The 21,508-nt window shown below is 51.8% G+C and overlaps 1 protein-coding gene and 1 pseudogene across 3 annotated transcripts in view; one reads left to right on the top strand and one right to left on the bottom strand.

Annotated features, from left to right (window-relative positions):
• Positions 1 to 7,916: 7,916 nt before the first annotated feature.
• LOC120855158 lies at positions 7,917 to 8,478 on the top strand (annotated as a pseudogene).
• A 5,202-nt stretch (positions 8,479 to 13,680) lies between these two features.
• WDTC1 (WD and tetratricopeptide repeats 1) overlaps positions 13,681 to 21,508 on the bottom strand; it is a 61,827-nt gene continuing 53,999 nt past the window's right edge. For all 3 annotated transcript variants that reach the window (XM_040229770.1, XM_040229768.1, XM_040229769.1), the window contains exons 12-16: positions 21,051 to 21,224; positions 17,815 to 18,050; positions 16,286 to 16,463; positions 15,454 to 15,646; positions 13,681 to 14,260 (exon numbers count right to left, since the gene is read on the bottom strand). In XM_040229770.1, coding sequence (XP_040085704.1) covers positions 14,063 to 14,260; positions 15,454 to 15,646; positions 16,286 to 16,463; positions 17,815 to 18,050; positions 21,051 to 21,224 — 979 coding nt within the window. In that variant the 3' untranslated portion in view covers positions 13,681 to 14,062. The remainder of the gene's footprint in view (positions 14,261 to 15,453; positions 15,647 to 16,285; positions 16,464 to 17,814; positions 18,051 to 21,050; positions 21,225 to 21,508) is intronic.

The following is a 21,508-nucleotide window of genomic DNA, read 5'->3' as shown; positions in this document are numbered from 1 at the left end:
CAGTTCTTCACATCAGGTGGCCAAAGTATTGGAGTTTCAGCTTCAGCATCAGTCCTTCCAATGAATGAATATTCAGGACTGATTTCCTTTAGGATGGACTGGTTGGATCTCCTTGCTGTCCAAGGGACTCTCAAGAGTCTTCTCCAACACCACAGTTCAAAAGCATCAATTCTTTGGCGCTCGCTTTCTTTATAGTCCAACTCTCACATCCATACATGACTACTGGAAAAACCATAGCTTTGACTAGACGGACCTTTGTTGGCAAAGTAATATCTCTGCTTTTTAATATGCTGTCTAGGTTGGTCATAACTTTTCTTCCAAGGAGCAAGCGTCTTTTAATTTCATGGCTGCAGTCACCATCTGCGGTGATTTTGGAAAGGAAAGGAAAGGAAAGGAAAGTCGCTCAGTCGTGTCCGACTCTTTGTGACCCTATGGACTGTAGCCTACCAGGCTTCTCAGTCCCTGGGATTTTCCAGGCAAGAGTACTGGAGTGGGTTGCCATTTCCTTCTGCAGGGGATCTTCCCGATCCAGGGATCGAACCTGGGTCTCCCGCATTGTAGGCAGACACTTTACCCACTGAACCACTAAAGTCTGTCACTGCTTCCATTTCCCGCACTGAGGCTTAAGAGATGAGATAAGTGGCCAGGACTCAACTCCAAGTCTGTTTCCCTCTCTTTTTCATTCTGTGGTCTTTCATGAGGTAGTGGTAGCATAAAGGAAGGCTAAGCTAAAATAATGTGTGGCATATGTGTAGAAGTAGGGAAAGCTTGCCTGGAGATATTTGAACCAAGTCCTGATGTTTGCCAGGTGGCTCCAGGATGGGTGTGTGCAGTGGTGCAAAGAAAGGAAGGCCTTGCAGAGCAATGTGCAGGAGTGTGAATATCACCCTGGCTGGAGTAAATCACAAGCATTAGATGTGATCCCATCCTTTCATTGTACAATTGGCAAAACTGAGACTCAGGGAAGTTAGATAATTGTCTGAGATCACACAGTATCATATGAAGAAGCCAGGCTCAAATCCTGAATTCTTTGGGCTTTTTAAACAGATGCCTAGACAAAGGAAATGGAATCTGCTGGAGTGGGAAGGGGAAATGGAGGACAAAGAAGGAAGGCAGCAGCTCAAAATTAAGCTGGTGAGAGGTATGGCTACATCCACTCAGAAAGGTGGGAGCTGTGCATTTTGGGGAAGATTTTTTTCTGTTGAATTACCCTCCTTCAGTGCTGGTCTATTTTTAGCACCTAATATTTTAATGCATTTGTGGGGCATACATCTACCTCTGTTATGGAACTCTAAGGTCCTTAATTTCAGTAGCTTGCACTGTTCCTAGGGCAGAGTAGATGCCCACTAGATAGTTCCCGATTTACAGAGTGACTAAATGGATGTTTTTATAAAGGCCTCACAGATACCACAGCTGAAAATGATTCTCACCCAGTCAAAATTCTTTTGGGTGTGTTTGTGCCTCTCCTGTGGCCCATGTGTGTGATCCGTGAAGGGCAACAGCCAGTACCTGGCACAGATATAGAAGAGGCATACAGTATATGTTTGTGTAATGAGGAAATTGCATCTTGATTCATTGACTATACCTGTCTCATCTCTTCTGGAGGAAGGTCTCCAAGGAAAATCTATACCTTAGACATGCCTCTTCTATCACTGTCAACCTGTAATTCTAGCAAAGGGTGGTGGGTGCTCTTTAAACATTTATTGTGTATATGGATGAATAGACAACCCAAGTCAGCCTTTCTCAGAGTCTGCCACAAATCTGGTAGTACTAACACAAGCACCACATTTACTCTACGGCCTTCAGTGGCTTCCCATTGCACTTTAGATAAAACACAAATACACTGTGGCTTACAAGGCCCTGCATCATGCCCTTTTGCTTCCTTGTTCACCGTCCTTCAGCCTTTTCAGTTCCGCTCATGGGCCATGCTGTTTCATACCCCACGGACTTGGCACATACTGTTCTCTTTCACCTGAAATGCCCCCACTGCCTCCCAAACTGGCTATCTTCCATTCATCCTTCAAGTCACAGATTAAATGTCGCTTTCTCAGAGAGCTCTTCCCTGGCCTCCCAATCTAAATGAGAAAGCTCCTGGAATACCTTGTTCTTTTCCTTCACAGCATGTTTATGGCTATGTCTTGTTGGACTCCCCCGCTAGGCTGGAAACTCCTTGAAGGAAGACACTGTATTTATCTTTTTCACTTTTGTAAAACCAATGCCTCCTAGTATCTAGTATAGAGCATTTCCTTAACCAGTATTTGCTAAACTGAATGAATGACAAATACTTGTAAGCTTAGTATGACAGCTACAGTCAGTCTGAGGGCAGGAACCTAGCTTGTTAGCTGCTACCTGGCAGTGCCCCAAGAGTTTTAAGGGCTCCATGGATGTTGGTAGGCACAGTGCTCAGCAGGGTCTGACTAGAGAGCCCCAGCCCCTTTCCCCATGGCCTGCATCCTCCTACCCTTGGTCTAAGCAGCTGCAGAAGCAGGGGCATGAGAAGAGGCAGGTACCTGAAGGGGTCCATGTGCTGTGCTAAGTTCCTTCTGTCATGTCTGACTCTTTGCGACCCAATGGACCATAGCCTGCCAGGCTCCTCTATCCATGCGATTCTCCAGGCAAGAATACTGGAGTGGGTTGCCATGCCTGGGGTCAGGAAAATCCCCTGGAGAAAGGCATGGCAACCCACTCTAGTATTCTTACCTGGGGAATCGCATGGACAGAGGAGCCTGGCAGGCTATGGTCCATAGCGTCAAAAAGAGTCAGTATTCTTGCCTGGAGAATTCCAGGTACCTGGAGGGAGAAGCCAGCTCCTTCTCTGACCCCTCTGGAGCCTCTGTCCCAGGCTTGCTGCCCATCATAGCCTGTTCACAGGGCCACCTCCCACTTGTACCCGTCACCTTGGTCTTCTTATCCAATGCGAAAGCCTCCCTGGCCCGTGTCCTTGCCCCCTCTGCTGCCACCCCTATCACGCACAGACAGATGGGATCTCTCCACCAAGGCCTAACACTCCCTTCCAGGCTCAGAGGATCACAGCAGTGTCCTGGAAGAAGCTCCTCTAACAGACAGCTCAGGAAAGGATTGATAGAGCTCATAGCTACCCCTCCCCCAACACACACCCCGACCTAAAATAGGAATGACCATCTGGACCCACTTATAGGACTGGCTGGGGGAGGGAAGGATGGCAGAGCTGGAAGTGTCAAGCTGGGAAAGATTCGAGGGTAAGATGCTGCTTGTTTGAAGGGTGAACTCAGGGCACATCCTCTCTTGGTGTGGGTCAGGACACCCCCTCAATTGGCCCCAGGTAGAAGTCTCCAGAGCTCACATCCTTCCTTCCTTCCCCAGGCCATCTCACTCCTCATTCTGGCATTCAAGGCCCTCATGGTCTGGCCCCAACCCTTAATCTTCTTTTTCCACCTTCATCTCTCTGTCTCCCTTGGGACTTGCTTGGCGTTAACCTCACTGCGCTGTTTGCCCTTCAGAGAATGAGCCCTGCACTTCATACCTCATGTTTTTGCTTGAACTGTTCCTTCAGCAGAGTGCCCTTCCCCTGCTCTCCTACACCACTTTCAAGGTTTCCAGCAAATCCTCCCTCTTTGCTCCCAGAGCACGGAGGCTGTTTCTGCCTATTGAATATTCATGTATACTTGCATTAGCATTAGCTGTTTACATGTCTGTCTACCCCAGGAGACTGTGAACTCCTTGAGAAGGGGACTGACTAGATCCATTGGACCTTGGAGTCAGAACGGCACCCGGCAGATAGGAAGCGCTTAGGGACTGTCTCTGGAGCTGTCTGTTGACCACAGATTGGTCTCCTTCAGGGCTCTGGCAGAAGAACCACCTCAATCAGTAAGCCAGGGAAGCAGAGCTGAGCCTGGGGCAATCTCAGCGCAGGTTGGCGGAGCTGCTGGGGGGGCGCTCTGTGTGTGTCCCCTCTCTTCTGCAGCCTTTCTGCTTCTGCTCCTTTGGATTCCCACCATTAAGGCCGAAACTGTCTTTCTGGATAGCTCCAAACCTTTCCGTGGTGGGGAAGGGACCACCGGGGCAGATACAATGCAACAAACCATTTGAGAACACACCACCCTCTGACCGTTAAGACATCAGAGATTACAAAATGACTTCCTTCTCCATTCCGTTTTATAGACGGGTAAACTTCCCTAAGAATATAGAAAGCACAGCCAGGCCCAGAATCTGTGTTCTGCTGCCAGGTGGGCGATAAAGCATGATGGTTGAACATGTGAACTCAGGTGTCAGCCAGCAAGCCCAGTACTGACCCTTAGCTCTGTCAGAGGTTGTCAGACCTTAGGAAAGTAACTGAACCTGTCAGGGCATCAATTTCCTCATCCCTAAAATGGGGGGAAAAAAAGTTGCAAAGTTCCTGTGAAGTTTATTGGATAAGCTATAGCTGACCAGCTATTGGCCCAATATGAACATTCAGCGTTAGCTATTATAGCAATTAAAACCACTCATCACCACTTAACCACTCAAAACACACTTTGATGTGCATACTCTCCTATGATTTGGTGCCTCCTTACAATGCAGTGAAGTAACCAGTGAGCAAGTATCATGGCATCCATTTTCCTGAAGAGAAAAATAAGCCCAGAAAGGTTCAGGAACTTCCCAAGGTCTAAACATAAACTGGGCTTCCTAGGTGGTGCTAGTAGTAAAGAACTCGCCTGCCAATGCAGGTTAGATGTAACAGACAGGGGTTCGATCCCAGGGTGGGGAAGATCCCCTGGAGGAAGGCATGGCAACCCACTCCAGTATTCTTGCCTGGAGAATCCCATGGTCAGAGAAGCCTGGCAAGTTGCAGTCCACAGGGTCACACAGTCGGACACAACTGAAGCGACTTAGCACACATAAACCAGATAGAGTTGGGGTTCTGAACCTCAACCCTGCTTTTTCTCTGCTGGTGACCCCTTTTAGGGCCATTAAAGAGAGAGGAGGATGAGACCTGAGATTCTGTAAATCATCATAAAGTGGTGCAAACTGCGGTCTCACTGGACCAGGACCTGTTTGTGTTAGTCACTCAGTTGTGTCCGACTCTTTGCAACCCCACTGACTGTAGCCCACTGGGCTCCTCTGTCCATGGAATTTTCCAGGCAAGAATACTGGAGTAGGTTGGTTGCCATTCCCTTCTCCAGGGTATCTTTCCTGCCCAGGGATCGAACCCTGGTCTTCTGCATTGCAGGCAGATCCTTTCCTCTCTGAGCCACCAAGGAAACCCTAGGACCTGTTATATATACAGAAATGGGTCAGATGCAGGAAGCAGACCATGTCTCCATGAGTGCCTCATGCCTGCCATCACGTCCATCAGACACAGGGCCTGCCACTCAGTGGGGAACTCCATGGCGAAATCCAACATTCAGGGACCATGCACGACCCCCTTATTTGCTACCCCACGTCTTCCAGATAATGTGGGGAATGCAGGAGCTAACCCACTGGGTGCATTTTCATTAAGCCAGCACTGGGCAAAAAGGGGCTCAGAAAGTATCATGACATTACATGAGAAAAATGATTCTTACAGAAGTGGACCAGGAAGCAGAGATTAGTGACCCAGTCCTGGTTTTGCCTCTAATTAACTTGGTTTTAGGCAGCCCATTCCGTCTTCCTGCCTCTCTTTGGAACTTGGCTATATTCGTAAACAGGACTCCATAGATGGTCTGGAAATAGGACTAGATTGGCGGTTCTCCACTCTGGCCCGACATTAGAATGAATCTGGGATGTTTTCAAATGGATGGCTGCTTGGACACCTCCCCACCTTCCCCACAGACCAATTAAAACAGAATCTCTGGGGTGGTTAAGTATCCCAGGGGGTTCTAAGGTATAACCAGGGCTGGGAACCGCTGAGCTAGATGACCTCTCATCACCTTTTCAGCTCTGCAACTACATTTTAGCATGCTCCTTAGCACAGAGACCCACCGCAGGACCCTGGGACCCCACATCTGCCCACCACAAACACAGGAGTTCCAATTCTGAAGCCTCTTTTGCTACACATTCACTGTGCAGGCTTATCTGACCGAGCCCCAGGCTCCCCATCAGCAGGGTTGAGTAACACATGCGGATGCACGTTAAAAATGGAGCACCATGGGTCTTTTTACTGTCTCTAGTTTTGCCTTTTCCAGAATGTCATATAGTTGCAATCATATGGTATGGCTTTCAGACTGGCTTATTTCAAAAGCAATGATGCACTTAAGTTTCCTCCCTGGCTTTGGGGCTTGATTGCTCATTTCCATATATTGCACGCTGTACCTATTTTATCTATTCGCGTTTTGAAGGACTTCTTGGTTGCTTCTGGTTTTTAGCAATTATTAATGAAGCTGCTGTAAACATTTACATACACGTTTGTGCATGGACATAACAATTTCAACTAAGGAGAGCAGTCGCTGGATCTTAGAAAAACACTATTTAAACTTTGTAAGAAACTGCCAAACTCTTACCATTTTGCATTCTCACCAGCAGTGAATGAGTTCCTGTTGCTTCACATCCTTGTCAGCATTTGATGTTGTCATCCTAATTGGTGTGGCGTGGTATCTCATTGTTGGTTTAATGTGTAACTCCCTAGTGACACAGTGACATAGCAGAACTGTACAAAAAAGATCTTCATGACCCAGATAATCATGATGGTGTGATCACTCACCTAGAGCCAGGCATCCTGGAATGTGAAGTCAAGTGGGCCTTAGGAAGCATCACTACGCACAAAGCTAGTGGAGGTGATGGCATTCCAGTTGAGCTATTTCAAATCCTAAAAGATGATGCTGTGAAAGTGCTGCACTCAATATGTCAGCAAAGTTGGAAAACTCAGCAGTGGCCACAGGACTAGAAAAGGTCAGTTTTCATTCCAATCCCAAAGAAAGGCAATGCCAAAGAATGCTCAAACTACTGCACAATTGTACTCATCTCACATGCTAGTAAAGTAATGCTCAAAATTCTTCAAGCCAGGCTTCAGCAATATGTAACTGTGAACTTCCAGATGTTCAAGCTGGTTTTAGAAAAGGCAGAGGAACCAGAGATCAAATTGCCAACATCCGCTGGATCATGGAAAAAGCAAGAGAGTTCCAGAAAAGCATCTATTTTTGTTTTATTGACTATGCGAAAGCCTTTGACTGTGTAGATCACAATAAACTGTGGAAAATTCTGAAAGAGAAGGGCATACCAGACCACCTGACCGGCCTCTTGAGAAATCTGTATGCAGGTCAGGAAGCAACAGTTAGAACTGGACATGGAACAATAGACTGGTCCCAAATAGGAAAAGGAGTACGTCAAGGCTGTATATTGTCACCCTGCTTATTTAACTTATATGCAGAGCATATCATGAGAAACGCTGGGCTGGAAGAAGCACAAGCCGGAATCAAGATTGTTGGAAGAAATATCAATAATCTCATATATGCAGATGATACCACCTTTATGGCAGAAATTCAAGAACTAAAGAGCCTCCTGATGAAAGTGAAAGAGGAGAGTGAAAAAGTTGGCTTAAAGCTCAAAATTCAGAAAATGAAGATCATGGCATCTGGTCCTGTCACTTTATGGCAAATAGATGGGGAAACAATGGAAAGAGTGACTGACTTTATTTTGGGGGGCTACAAAATTACTGCAGATGGTGACTGCAGCCATGAAATTAAAAGATGCTTACTCCTTGGAAGGAAAGTTATGACCAACCTAGACAGCATATTAAAAAGCAGAGACATTACTTTGTCAACAAAGGTCCATCTAGTCAGGGCTATAGTTTTTCCAGTAGTCTTGTATGGATGTGAGAGTTGGACTATAAAGAATGCTGAGCGCTGAAGAATTAATGCTTTTGAACTGTGGTGTTGGAGAAGATTCTTTAGAGTCCCTTGGACTGCAAGGAGATCCAACCAGTCCATCCTAAAGGAGATCAGTCCTGGGTGTTCATTGGAAGGACTGATGTTGAAGCTGAAACTCCAACACTTTGGCCACCTGATGTGAAGAGCTGACTCATTTGAAAAGACCCTGATGGGCGGAACGGAGTTGCCAATGGCCTGTGGAGCAACATGCCTAAATTTTATTGTGACTACTGTGACATATACCTCACCCATGATTCTCCATCTGTGAGAAAGACACACTGCAGTGGTAGGAAGCACAAAGAGAATGTGAAAGACTGCTATCAGAAATGGATGGAGAGCAGGCTCAGAGCCTGACTGACAAAACAACGGCTGCATTTCACCAAGGAAAGATACCTCCTACTCCATTCTCTCCTCCTCCTCCTCCACCTCCCCCCAAGTCTCCCAGGTCCTCCTCGCCCTGGGGTGATGCCTGCACCTCACATGGGGGGCCCTCCCATGATGCCGATGATGGGTACTCCTCCTCCTGGGATGATGCCAGTGGGATCTGCTCCTGGAATGAGGCTGCCTATGGGAGGCCACATGCCAATGATGCCTGGGCCCCCAATAATGAGACCTCCTGTCCGTCCCATGATGGTGCCCATCCGGCCAGGAATGACTCGACCAGACAGATAAGGAGATTGGGATGCCTCTTTTATATCAGTTTTATATTACTTGTACTTCACCAGATTTTGGTGCTGTGACCTGGGGTGTTTTCTAACAGCATGACAAGGAAAACTTGTTCCCTCTTCCTAACAGAGAGAGTAGTTTTGGAGGGAAGTAGTGGGACAGAAAAAACAATTTTCATTTGTATTGTGAAATGTGAAAATAAAGTCGTCAACTCTTTTAGTTAAAAAAAAAAAAAAAAAAAGACAAGACCCTGATGCTGGGAAAGACTGAGGGCAGGAGAAGGGGATGACAGAGGATGAGATGGTTAGATGGCATCACCGACTCAATGGACATGAGTTTGGGTCGACTCTGGGAGTTGGCGATGGACAGGGAGGCCTGGCGTGCTGCGGTTCACGGGGTCGCAAAGAGTTGGACACGACTGAGCAACTAAATTGAACTGAAGTGACATAATGTTGGACAGCTTTTGTGTGCTTACTAGTCACCTGTATATCCTCTTTGGTGAGGTGTCTGTTCAGACATTTTGCCCATTTTTAAATTGGGGTGCTTGTTTCATATTGTCGAGTTGTAAAAATTCATTTCTCTTAATTGTTGGCTTGTCTCTTATCATTCTCTTAACAGCCATTTCATAGAGCAGGAGTTTTGATGAAGTCCAGTTTATCAATTTTTTCTTTCATGGGTTGTGCTTTCAATGTTAATACATGTTGCCAAACTTAGATCTTCTCCTATGTGGTCTTCCGAGTTTTATTGATATGTTTTACGTTTAGTTCTATGATCAATTTTGAGTTAATTTTTGTGGACAGTGTACTCAGTGTTTAGATCCTTTTTTGGAGGGGTTGGGTGGGGCATGTAGATGTCTGGGCTTCCCAGGTGGTTCTAGTGGTAAAGAACCACCCACCAAAATGCAGGCTACGCAAGAGACATGAGTTTGACCCCTAGGTGGGGAAGATCCCCTGAGGAGGGCATGGCAACTCACTCCAGTGTTCTTGCCTGGAGAATCCTATGGACAGAGGAGCCTGGCGGGCTACAATCCATGGGGTTGCAGAGTCAGTCACGACTGAAGTGACTTAGCACACACCCACACATGGAGATATCCAGTTGTTCCAGCACCATTTGTTGCAAAGGTTGCTTTCCTTTCTCCACTGAGTTAATTCTGCTCTTTGGTCAGAGATCAGTTGACTATATTTGGGTGGATCTACTTTTGGGATCCCTAGATCATTCCACTGATTTGTCTTTTCCTTCACAAATGCCACACTGTCTTGGTTATTGTAGCTTTATGATTAAGTCTTGAGGTTGGATAGTGTCAGTCCTCTGACTGTTCTTTCTCTTTGTTACCTGTGTTGGCTATTCTGGGTCTTTTGTCTCTCCATACAAACGTTAGAATAAGCCTGTGGATAGTCATGAAATAATCTGCTGGGATTTTGGTTGACATTTCACTGCCCAAGTTGGGAAAAAATGACATCTTTGTTAATAATAGAGGCTTTCTAGCTATGAGCATGGAATATCTCTTCACATATTCTGATTTTCCTTGTTTTCACTCATCGTAATTTTATAGTTTTCCTCAAAAATATCTTGTGTATATTTTGCTGGTACATAGTTAGTAGGTACTAAGTATATAAGTACTTAGTACTTATAGTACTTACATTTTTTCTCTTTTTTTGTGTGCTGGTAAGCACTGAATAGGTGGAGCGCAGGGGATTTTTATGGCAGTGCAACTATTTTTCACAGTGTGGATACAGGACATTATGTATATGTCAAAATCCATAAAACTGTACAATACAAAGAGTGAACCTCAATATAAGCTACGGACCTTAGTTGCTAATGATGTATCAACATTGGTTCATTAATCGTAACAAATGTACATTGATGCAAGATGTTAATGAGGGGAAATGGAGCCAGGGAGAGAGGGGGTATATGGGACTTTGTATTATCTTTTTAATTTTCTGTAAGCTTTAAACTGCTCTAAAAAAACTCTATTTTAAAAAAAAGGTACCAATTCCAAATGAAATGGAGCTCCTGGTGAAGTCTTCCAATGGCTAATCCCTGCTCGCAGGACCAAGCCTACAGTCCCTCATCAAGCACAGGGAGTCCTCCACAGTTTGGCTGCCCCTGGAGTCCATGGGTGACTCCATCCTCTACCATGCAGCTGAACTGAATCACTCAGGCTCCATGAGGGCACCTGGGACTCTGCCATAGTCCCTCGATCTGGTATATCACCCCTTCCTTGCATAGTCTGGAAACGTGCTAAAGCAGCGTCAGTTTGGGAATACAGAGGAATAATAAGCACCTGCTTCATAACATCACCTATTGTGCTTCTGACAGAATCTCTTCCCTGTCTCCTGTACTAAACTGAGTGTACCCTGCTGGCCTCAGCCTGGTTCTTTCCAAATGTACAAACAGAATAACCACAAAATCTCACTAGTGAAACTATTGTTCCTACAGTACTGACCCACAGTTCTCAAACTGTGCATCAAGGTACCTTAGGGTGCCACAGTCAAGTTACAGGAGCACAGAAGGATATTTTAAATTTAGAGTTACTTAGCATCTGTTGGCTACCGAGAGAACTGCAAGCTCAGGGTGGTTCAGTTTTATCCTTAGACTCCACTACATTCCTTTGATTATGTCATCTTTGAGATGAGTTTTTAGAGGTTGCTGAGATACAAAGTAAATGAAAGTCACTGTGGAACATGAAATGAGGGTGGTGGTGTCCAATCTGATTAGAAAGTCTGACAAGTTTTACAGCACCCAACAAGCACACAGATTCCAGTAGTTACTGTAGTTACTAAGAATGAAATAGATAGTTTCTTCTGATATGTATTATTTTTTTTCCAATTTTTTTCTTTTGTGTATTCTTTAATGACTAACTTGGTAGGACACATTTTTTTTTAAAGATTATTATTTGTTTTTGGTTGTCCTGGGTCATCACTGCTGCATGGGCCTTTTCCAGTTGCAGTGACTGGGGCTACTGTTTAGCTGCAGTGCACGGGTTCCTCATTGCGGTGGCTTCTCTTGTGGGGCACAGGCTTTAGGCACACCGGCTTTAGCAGTTGTGGCTGGTTGGGCTCAGTAGTTGTACACGGGCTTAGCTGCTCTGTGGCATGTGGGATCTTCCCAGACCAGGGATCCATGTGGGATCTTCCCAGAAAAGGGACCGAACCCATGTCCCCTGCATTGGCAGGCGGATTCTTAACCACTGGACCACCACGGAAGCCTAGGACATAAATTCTTAAGTGATCTTGGCTTAACTAACATGTTGAAATGTTAGATATTTCTTTTGGCTTAGAGGGTCCAGGTAAAAACTACTGAGGCACTGACGGTTCAGTGAGCTGAGACAGTCTGGGAACCTCTGGTCTAAGAAACCCTCTAATCTAGGGCCCATCAAGAAACAACAGATTTTGAAATCAATTTAGTGGGTTATAGACAGCACTTTTTTCCCCTCCTTCATAAAATAGAATGGTAACTAGAACACACTGCATGTAGCAAGGCTTAATGTTATTGTGTAAAACTTATGTTCATTATATACATACAAATTAGCATGGGTATCTTGGGTCACAATGTATAAGATGTATATTTGTTTGGGTTGTGATTTTAAAAGTCTGAAAACCCACGAAGACTTCACCCTCCTTACTTTATAGATGAGAAGACAGTCCAGATAATGAAAGCTGATTATTGCAAATCATGGCCACCAGGGCCAGGATTTGCACTTGGTCCTGCTGGGCTGGTGGCCACGTCCACAGGGACGTTCCAAGGCGGGCCTCATTCCACCAGGCAGAGGTGTAGTTACTCAAGAGTCACGGAGCTACGGAGATGAAATCCTCTCCCTTTCCCCCAGACCCATGGGCAACCCACAAATGCCACCAGCCACACCTAGAACAAAATGGTTTTAATCAGTTGCGTCACCCTCACTCTCCTGGGAGCGGAGCAACAAAAAGGCTCGGCTCCTGCCCCCAGAGGACAGTAAGGCTTCTGTGTCTCTCCACACGGCAGGGCCCAGGCTGGGCAGGCAGGAGGCAGGGAGGGAGGAGATGGCAGGTGGCTGGGACACAGGGAAGCAAAGGGGCCCCCGCTAGTCCTTGGGCCCCAGGCCCAGCCTCAGCGCTCCGGCTCTCCCCTCCCGGCTGGATAAAGGTCGTGGAGAAGAGACAGGGGAGCGAGTCCCAGCAGCAGGAGAAGCAGCAGCAGCTGTTTCCTTCACCAATAAATATACTTCATTACCAAGCTAGGAGAGAGGGGTGGGGGGGTGATGGAGGGGGAGAGGAAGGGGGAGAGGCTGCCACCTGTGTCGCTGGGATTAAAGCAATGACGAGATGGTGCCAGACCCCCCACCACTATCCTCACCACCCCACCCCCACCCCCATCTTCTTAAAACTGTGAAAAAGCTTTTAACATGGCCCTGCTGTCTCCAGGGCTTCTCTGAAGCCTGACTGAGAGGAGGCACCTGGCAGAGACAGGGCGGAGGGAGGGAGCAGGGCGGAGGGAGGCTGCAGCTGGAGCCTGGAGCCCAGGGAGTGCCGAGGGGAGCTGAGAGCCAAGGAGGCCAAGAGCGAGGCCTGGGGGGCAGTGGTGGGGTGCTGGGGGGACCGCTGCATCCAGTGTAGAGCTCTGGGCTGCTGAGGAGGGGGCCGAGTTAGGGACTTTCCATCCCAGGGCTCAGGAGACCCACCCCCTCCCCCCAGAGCAGCAGGGGACAGAGAAAAGCCATCACTTCTTTGGTCTTTGTGGCGGCTCAGCGTGTGGGGGTGGGAGGGAGTGCCATCTCAGCGAGAGGAGGCCTGGCTGGGAGCTCTGGCAGAAAGGTCACAGTGAGGCCGAAGAGCGCCCAAGGGAGGAGAGGGCCCCCCCCCCAGAGTGCAGAAGGGCTGGCACGGGTAGGCGGGGATTGGTGTGGTGCCCCTGCCCACTGCCAGGGCCCGTGGGAGAGGCTGAGCCCCCAGAGGGCCGGTGAGGGCGGGCGGGCGCAGCAAGGACCCAGCACCCGTGCATGGGGGGTCCAGCGGGGGTGTGGAGGGGGGACAGGGAAAGGATGCTGGGCTGCCAGGAGGCAGTGGCCTGACTGTGCCCACTCCAGGGCTCCCTCCTCACTTCTGTTTCCACCCTGACACAGGGGCTCTGCAGGGATGGGGGGGCACCCTGTCCTTTTCTAGAACATTCCCTGAAGACCAGGAAGGAGCCAGCCTCGCCATCAGGAGCAAGAATGCTAACAGGCCAAGGCCAGCCTGTCCAATTCCACCCCACTCCTGCTGCCAGCCAAAGGGTGGGGCAGTCCCCAGAGACAGCAGCAGCCCTGGCCTCCCGACCTGAGGCAGGGATGTGGGGTTGGGGGGACGTGGGGTCAGGGGAGATGGAGGGGCTTCCCCTCCTGCTCATCTGCTCAGGGCTGGGGCCAGTCAAGGGGCAACTGCCCAAAAGTCCAAAAGCCAGCAAGTTGTAGCAATCCCCACCCACAATGCCAAACTAACAAATGTAACGGGGAAAAATGAAAAAAAAAAAATGGGGGGATGGGGAAGACAAACCAAAACAGAACCCCCTGACCTCCTGCCTGGGGCGGAGGATGCAGCCGATGGCGGGGGCTGGGCCCAGGGCTTGGAGGGGAGGGCCTAGCTGGGCCGGCACTGCACCTGGCCCTCCGAGCTGTCCTCGTCGTCAGAGGCCCCGGCGCCCCCACTGCTCAGGCCCGTGATCCGGTAGCCCATGTTGAGCAGCATCACCTCCAACGGGTCCGCGTTCATGCGCCGCTGGTTGGCCTGGGAGGCGCCCTCCATGTCCTCCACAACTCGGCCGGTGAGGTCTTCACTCTGCAGGAGGGGGGCCGGGGGAGGCATGCTTATTGCGGGGATCACAGACTGAGCTGTGCGTGTGGAGGGGGCGTGTGTGGGTGTACCCATGGGTGCCCAGGTGCAAGGGAAACGCGTCTGGGATGTATGCAGACAGCCACCAGGATGCACGTGAGGGGGATGACGCACTACACTGGGGATGGGGGCACACGGTCACACACAGTGGGATCTATCCCAGGGGGTACACACAGCAGAGCGTCTTCTGGTGGGCCCCAAACTGCAAAGTGCTGAGGACACAGCATGGGGGGGGGGCGGTGCATGGACACGGGTGAGGGGGCAGCCTCGCCCCAGGATGTGCGGGGCACAGATGCCATACCCTGGGGGGGGGGTGCAGACACAGCTCCCCCACCCCGTTCTTTTCCTGCCACTCATCCCTCAAGGAAAGGTCTTAAAATGTATAGGAAATTGCCTCTGGAGCTAGATTCACCTCTTGACTTCTGTTTTACCAGCTGGGAAGAGGGAGGAGGTGGGCAGAGAGCAGGGGAGGCCTCAGGCCAGCCCACCTGACCGCCCACACCATCCCTGTGTCCCTGTGGACCAGACGCATCACAGGCATCACTTCTTTAATCCTCAAAGCAACCTTCTGAGGTGGCGCTGTCATGCCCATTCCAATATACAGATGATAAAAACCTGGGTTGTGTTCCTCAGGTCTAAGTAAAGGGACCAGGATTCAAACTAAGGGTCATCAGACTCCAAAGCCTACGTGCTGCCCGGGTGCCTGAGGCACTGGCCTCTGCAGGGCTTCTGGGGGACATGACGCAGAGGGACGTGAGGGGCAGGGCACCAAGGGAGGTGCTCATCTGGGAGCTGGTGTTGGGGTGGGGCGGGTGCCCTGGCGGGTGCCCTCCCTGCCCTCCCGCACCTGGCCCCAGTTACTGGGCCACTGCCTCCCGGGTGTGAGGCTCACCTTCACACCTGGCTCACGGATATGCCCCTGGACTTGCCCGCTTCATCTGGAGCTTTCAGAACTCGCTGGCTCCTGCCCTGACGCAGCTTGGACCCCTGGGGAGAGAGCTCCTCCCCTGGCAGCACCTTGCCTCCGTGAGGCTGTGACTCCTTTCCCATCCCGCCCCACACGAGCTCAGCTGGAGGCCTCGCAGAGCGTCCCACCTTCTTTCCTCCCGGCCTGGCTTCTGCCACCCTGTCCCCCTCACCTCCGGCCGGGGGTTCCAGAGCCGCACAACAGGGTCGATGCCGCTGGTGGCCAGGAAGCAGTAGCTGGGGTGTGGCTGCAGGCAGTTGACGATGGATTCGTCGCCCTGCAGCACGCGGACCAGGTTGGTGGTCTCCTTTTCCCAGACGAAGAAGGAGCCATCATCAGAGCCGCTGACGATATACTGAGCGTTGCTGACGGGGGAGGTGGGGCAAAGAGCAGGGAGGTCAGGTTGGGGGATGGCCCACAGGCTGCATGGCTGAGGGAAAGGGGGGGCAGGGAAGCCTGGAGCCACTCAGCCCCCTGAACTCTGGGGTCTTCACCCGACTCGGAACTCCCACGCACATGAGAATCCTCTCCAAGCTGGAGAGTCGTATCACTGTCCAGCTGTTCTCCTAACCTTGGGGTCACAGGCAGCTGAGGTCCCTCTAACTTACTCTCCCTCAAAGTGCATCATAAGCCTCCTGGGTGCCAGAATCGGATCCTGCCTCTCGGGGGTCTCTGGGAATGCTCCTGCCTCAGCTTTTCCTCAGTAGTCCTAGCCTCTCTGGATCCAGACCCCCAGATCCTACAGCACACCTGCCCCCAACACAGTGCTGATATTTAGAAGGGATCTTGCTGGAGATGCTTGATTCATATTCATGGATCTCACCTACCCAAGAGAGTAGGTCATCTACAGAGGAGGGCTGGGGAGGATGGTGGCTCACAGAGGTGAAGCCATCTGCCCAAGAGCACAGAGCTGGGATTTGAGACTTCTGAAAGCCTAGGTCCCCACGCCACCCCCAACCTCCTGCCGCCAACCAGGCTGGGCCCTCCTCCTCCGGGCCTCGGACCTGCCGAAGAAATTGGCCTCCTTGATATCCGTGGTGGTGTTGCAGTGGCCACAGTAGCGGAACTGGTAGTCGTAGCTCCGCTCCCGCAGCACCATCTCGTCCTCGGAGATGGAGTCCTTGCGGCTCATGCTGCGGAGGCGGACGGGGCCGCCGCCACCGCCGGCTCCCTTCTTCTCCTCTGGGGCAGAGAACAGGGACCGTGAGAGTCCTGCCTGTCCTTCCCCGCCTCCTCGTTTCCTCCCCACCCTTCACCCCGTTCTCCGTCCAAGTAGTAAGCCGTGAAGGGCTATCCCTCTCCCACTACCCTGGAAAACTGGGAACAACTGTGGAAAAGAGGCATCTGTGCATCCTGTCCTTGAGGGTGTTCAAGAGGAGATCGCTGATGCCAGGACGGCCTTGGCTTAGGTACCTGAATAATGTCTAGAAGCCCCGAGGATGCCCGGCCCTAAGGTCTGTTGCTGTGGAGGTGAGCGGCAGGGAGGGGAGGGCAAAGCACTGCCAAGAGAGCCTTGAGCGGGTCATTTTTCTAGCCCTCCCACCCCGGAAGACAAGTCAGCCTGGGTCCCAGTGGCCGCATACGCGCCGCGCCTCGGTAAAGTCACACCAGCTCTCTCAGTGCCTTGTCCCTGCCTGCCTCAAGGCCTTGGCACGCACTGGCCCCTCTGCCAGACGCTTCACCTCTGGCGACACTCTGCCTAGTCACCTCTTCCCCAGCTTCAAGATCTCCGCCTGAACATCTCCCTCAAAAACCCCAGGCTGCCTTCAACCCCTCCCCTGCACTCACACCCTATCAGGCCCCCGGGGCCTTCTTTGCTTCTCCTTCATTGCTAGGGTCCTTCCCAGGCTATAAATTCTTGAATACAGAAATTCCATCTGACTTGTTCCCAGATGTATTCCCAGTGCCTGGCACTATCCAGACAGATGGATCAATCCATGGTCCAATACGCTGCAGAGCAGAAGAGGAAGCTGCATGTCTGCCCCCAGTGAGCTCCCCTCTCACATTTACAGACTGCACAGTTACCTGGCTCACTCTCCAGTGCTACCCAGAGGAGCAGGGCAGGCCCTTCAGCATGCTGTACAAATAAGCCAGCAGGTTCAGAGAGGCTGTGCTCTGCCCAGTCTCACGGTTCCACATGGCAGAGCTGAGACTGGAACCGAGGCTCCATCCCTGTGCCCGGGGCCTTACCACTGCCTACTCCTGCACCCATGCAATCTGGAGCAAGTGCACTCTAGCCAACTAGCTGGAGCTCGGATCCCAACGGAATGGCCAAGGCCGTTTATGACGGGAGAGGATGACCTAGCTCAGCCGACTCCTATCCTGAGCCCCGGGGGAGCCACACCAGGTGCCTTAAACACCCTATTGCTAATCCTTGTCTCGAAGAGACCAAATGACTGTCTCAGGGTCACGTGGTTCTCAATCAGTGTGAGCCCAGGCCTCTCCAGTCTCAGGACTTACGTCCTCTCCAGAATGTCTCGTAGCATCTCCAACAGAGTGACAGCAACCCCTCCTCAGTGCGCACTCTACTCACCACTGTCATTTTTGGAGAAGAGGGCGGCTGTGATGTCACGTCCCAATGCGTCACAGGCGCTGCTATGGGCCTGCTCCGGGAACTTCCCTTTGAAATCATCCAGGCACTCTAGGGCCTCAGCCACGTACTTGAGCTCAAAGAGGCATCGGGCCAGGCGGAAGTGCGCCTTCAGGTGGCATGGATTTAGGGAGATGGCCTTGAGGCAGTCCCTCAGGGCATCATAGTGGTCACCATCCCTGGGAAGGCAGGAGAGTGTGCTTTGGAGGTGGGGCCCCGTGGCAGGCAGGGAGTCCCCATTCAGTCTCGTCGCTTCCTGTGGCTACCCCAGCCCACCTTTGAGCGATCTCAGGGCAAGGGTATTTGGGGATGAACAGAATCTTGGTTCAGCCCAGGACTTGCTCTCTAGGAGGCAGAGTATGTTTAGGAGGAAAGCCAGGAACCCTGGCGTCTTGGCAGGGAGAGGGTGGGCATAAGGCAAAAACCAGTGTCGGGCTGCCCTCTGCTGGACACAGAGTGCAACAGTGCGCCCACTCACCCCAGGCACCCACAGCTCTGCAGCAGAAGGCCTGGCATCTTGCCCGCCTCAGGCTCCCCAGGCCCTCCTTCCCCCTTCCTCCACCCACCTCCTCAGATCCCCCCGGCTGGCCTTCAAAGCCAGGTCTGAGGCAGGGGGCCCTCAAGGACAGTTCTGTGGTCCGGGGAAGCCAGAAGTGTCAGGCTGGGGATTCAGGCTGCTGACCGGCAGGCAGCAAGTCCTCAGCCAGGCCCTCTCTGTCCTGGCTGACTGATCCACAGCAGCTGTGGCCTCTACCTCCCGGGGCTGGAGGATAGGGCCTGACAGTCTGGCAGAGTCACTTCTCTGGAAGTGGATGGCGGGAGTGGGGGCGGGCATAGGCCACAGGAGCTGCAAATCGTCCACACTAACTTCTCCAAACTCCCGAAGCACGGATGTGGGGAAGTGGGAACGGTTTTGCGGGGTGGGGAGGGTCAGAGAAGAAGCCCCTCCTCCTCCCACCCTGTGCACGAGTATAGAATACACATCTGCCCAGGTCCACAGACAGCCCCACCTCTCAACTGGAGAGCCAGGTGCCCTCACGGGATCCACTTCTCCGTTTTTCCCCTCTGCTGGGGTGAGGCGGGCCTAGGACCCACTTAATTAAGAAGCATGCCACCGACCGACCCCCCATGGCCTCCCCACCAAGGCGCAGCTCACAACCCCTGTGCGCGGGGGCCAGGGCAGGTCCGACGCTGGAGCTGTGATCCTGACCCTCCCTCCTACAGCACCCAGAGGGAGCACCAGTGCTCAGAGCAGGGACAAGCAGCTTGGTAGTGCGGAGGTGGGTGGGAGACAGAGTGTCCCACAGCGCAGCTGCGTCAGAACGAATGGCTGTGACGGAGGAGCAGGCGCGCTTCGGAAACCCAATTACCGCCTGCAAGGTGCCCCTCAGAACTCCCGGGGAGAGCCAGACCAGAAAGCAGCCAGGAGCCAGAGGGCGACAGCTCCCACCGCATCCAGGAGCAGATGGCCGCCCTGGGGAGACTGGCCTGGGACAGAACGTGACATTCTAGGGGTCACTGGCAGGCACGTGGGGATGGGGAGAGAGCAGGCTGGCCCCAGGGCGCACCCATCCGGACTTGCTGCCAGCTCAATCTCCCTGAAAAGACAGCCCTCAACACCTCCCTCTGCTGCTCAAAACTCTTCAGTAGCTGCCCATCATCCACTGAATCGAGGCCAAAACGCCACCGCTCTGCATTCCAAGTCCTTCCCAGGCTGGCCCCAGGCTACCTCACAGACTCATCTCCTGCCAGTCCCTTCCCGAACCCTCTGCTCCAGCCAAATGGATTTGTTGTTCTGCAAACAAGCTCTTCAGTCAGTCCCCCACCCCCACGCCTTTGTTCACACCGTTTCATCTCCCTGGGAATGTCCTTCCCCCACAGTCCCCTCCCCCTTCCCTCTCCTGTCTAAGCCTGCCCACACTGAAAGCAGACACCACGTCTTCCCGGTGCTCCCTGATCCCCAGGTACAGTGACCTGGCTTTTCCTCTGCCCACGGCACTTCACCTGACCCTTCAAAGATTCACTGCTTCCTGCCTCTTCGGTGATGGACCATGCCCACCTCTCTATCCCCTGTCCAGAGGCTGTGCGCTCTGGAGCACAGGAACTTGGAGGGACAGAACTTTGTGTCTCTAGTTCTCAGTGCATAGTAGGGATTCAGAGAAGATGTTAAGGGTACTGTGGACTGGGAAATCATCAGTCCTTCTCAGCAAAAATGCAGGAGAGTGTGCTCGGCCTAGAGCCTGCATGAAGACCACTGCATTCTACCCACCTGCTGGAAAAGAGGGGCAAAACACCCCAGGAGGGCCCCCAACTGTCATCTCCTGGGGCTGGCTGCCATCTGAGCCCGTGGCCAACTCCTGATGTCTGAGCTAAGGCCTGTGAGGGCAGCATCTTCCCCAACCCCCATCCACCAGCCTGCTGACTTGGGTGGGTTTCTTAAGCTTCCCTCTCTGGCCTGCCGAGTTACAGCCAGACGATGGCACACCAGCTGGCCTGTCTGTCTGGGCAGAGCCGACGGATGCCAGACGGAGCAGAAATGGCTGTGGGCCCAGCTTTATCCATCTCCCATCCTGGCCCTGGCTGGGGGATGGGGTCTGCCTGCCTGCTTGCCTGCTGGTGCTGCAGGCGGAAGGGCTGGGGGCCCTGGTGGTCTTCAAAGATAAAGGGTTCTTCAGGATATGGACCTGTTCCCTTACCACTGGCCATTACTACACAGCAAGACCCACAGCCAGCTTCAGATGTCTAGGATCCTGCTTGTGCTTGGTCCAAAGGGTCCAAGAGCATAGGACAGCAAACCCCAAGGTCAAGGAGCTGCACAATCACTTCAAACAGATAGCAACTGAATTCACCAGGGTCTCATTTCCATCTAGCAAGATTCTACTGCCCCTTTAAAAGTCCGATTCAAGGCCCAATTCTCCAAGGACTGGGATTAACCACTCTCCCAATTCCTACTTCCAGCAACCACAGCTCTAGCATGCTGAAGCTACCTGTGAGCATGTTCCACTTAACTGTGAGCTTTCCTGGTGTTTGAGGCTTCCTGATTAACAGGTCAGGCAACTGCCCACCACCAACCAGGAACTGGTGAGAGGCCTGGGCCTAACATGCCCTGAGAGGCAGCAGGATGCCACCGCTACTGTCCCTGGATGCCTCAGCAACTTGGTTCCATCAGGCCCACTCACCACTTGCGCTTCATGTAGGCAGCAGCTCGGTTCCCGTAGAGCATGGCGTTGTGAGGGGCCCTCTGCACGGCCTTGCTGTAAAGCTGAATGGCCTGGGTCCACTGCTGGCAAGCAAAAGCCTCATTGGCTTGCTGTTTCACCCGCTCCAGGTATGGGGGCAGCTCTACCTGGGGGCTACAGGGGAAGCAGAGTGTCAGGCCAACCAAGGAAGGTCAGAGCAGCCCCTCAGGATGTCTGTGGCTCTGCCTGGAGGCCTCCCAGGTTTTCTTGGTCCCTGAGATCTGCACTGTCATATGAAAGAGGATGCCACTCCCACCCTTGGCCTGGATAACTGTGGCAGGTCAATGGCCACAATTCCAGATGCTTTGTGCCAGAGAGGCAGAAATGAAGTTGTCCTAGACAGGTTTAAAGGAATTCTTCATCAAACTAGGCATGAAAGTAGCTGACACCTCCGGCCT

Source organism: Oryx dammah, unplaced genomic scaffold, assembly GCF_014754425.2.
Source record: "Oryx dammah isolate SB20612 unplaced genomic scaffold, SCBI_Odam_1.1 HiC_scaffold_27, whole genome shotgun sequence".
NCBI lineage: Eukaryota > Metazoa > Chordata > Mammalia > Artiodactyla > Bovidae > Oryx > Oryx dammah.
The sequence above is the reverse complement of the archived record's forward strand: the minus strand, read 5'-3'. Positions and strand labels throughout refer to the sequence as shown.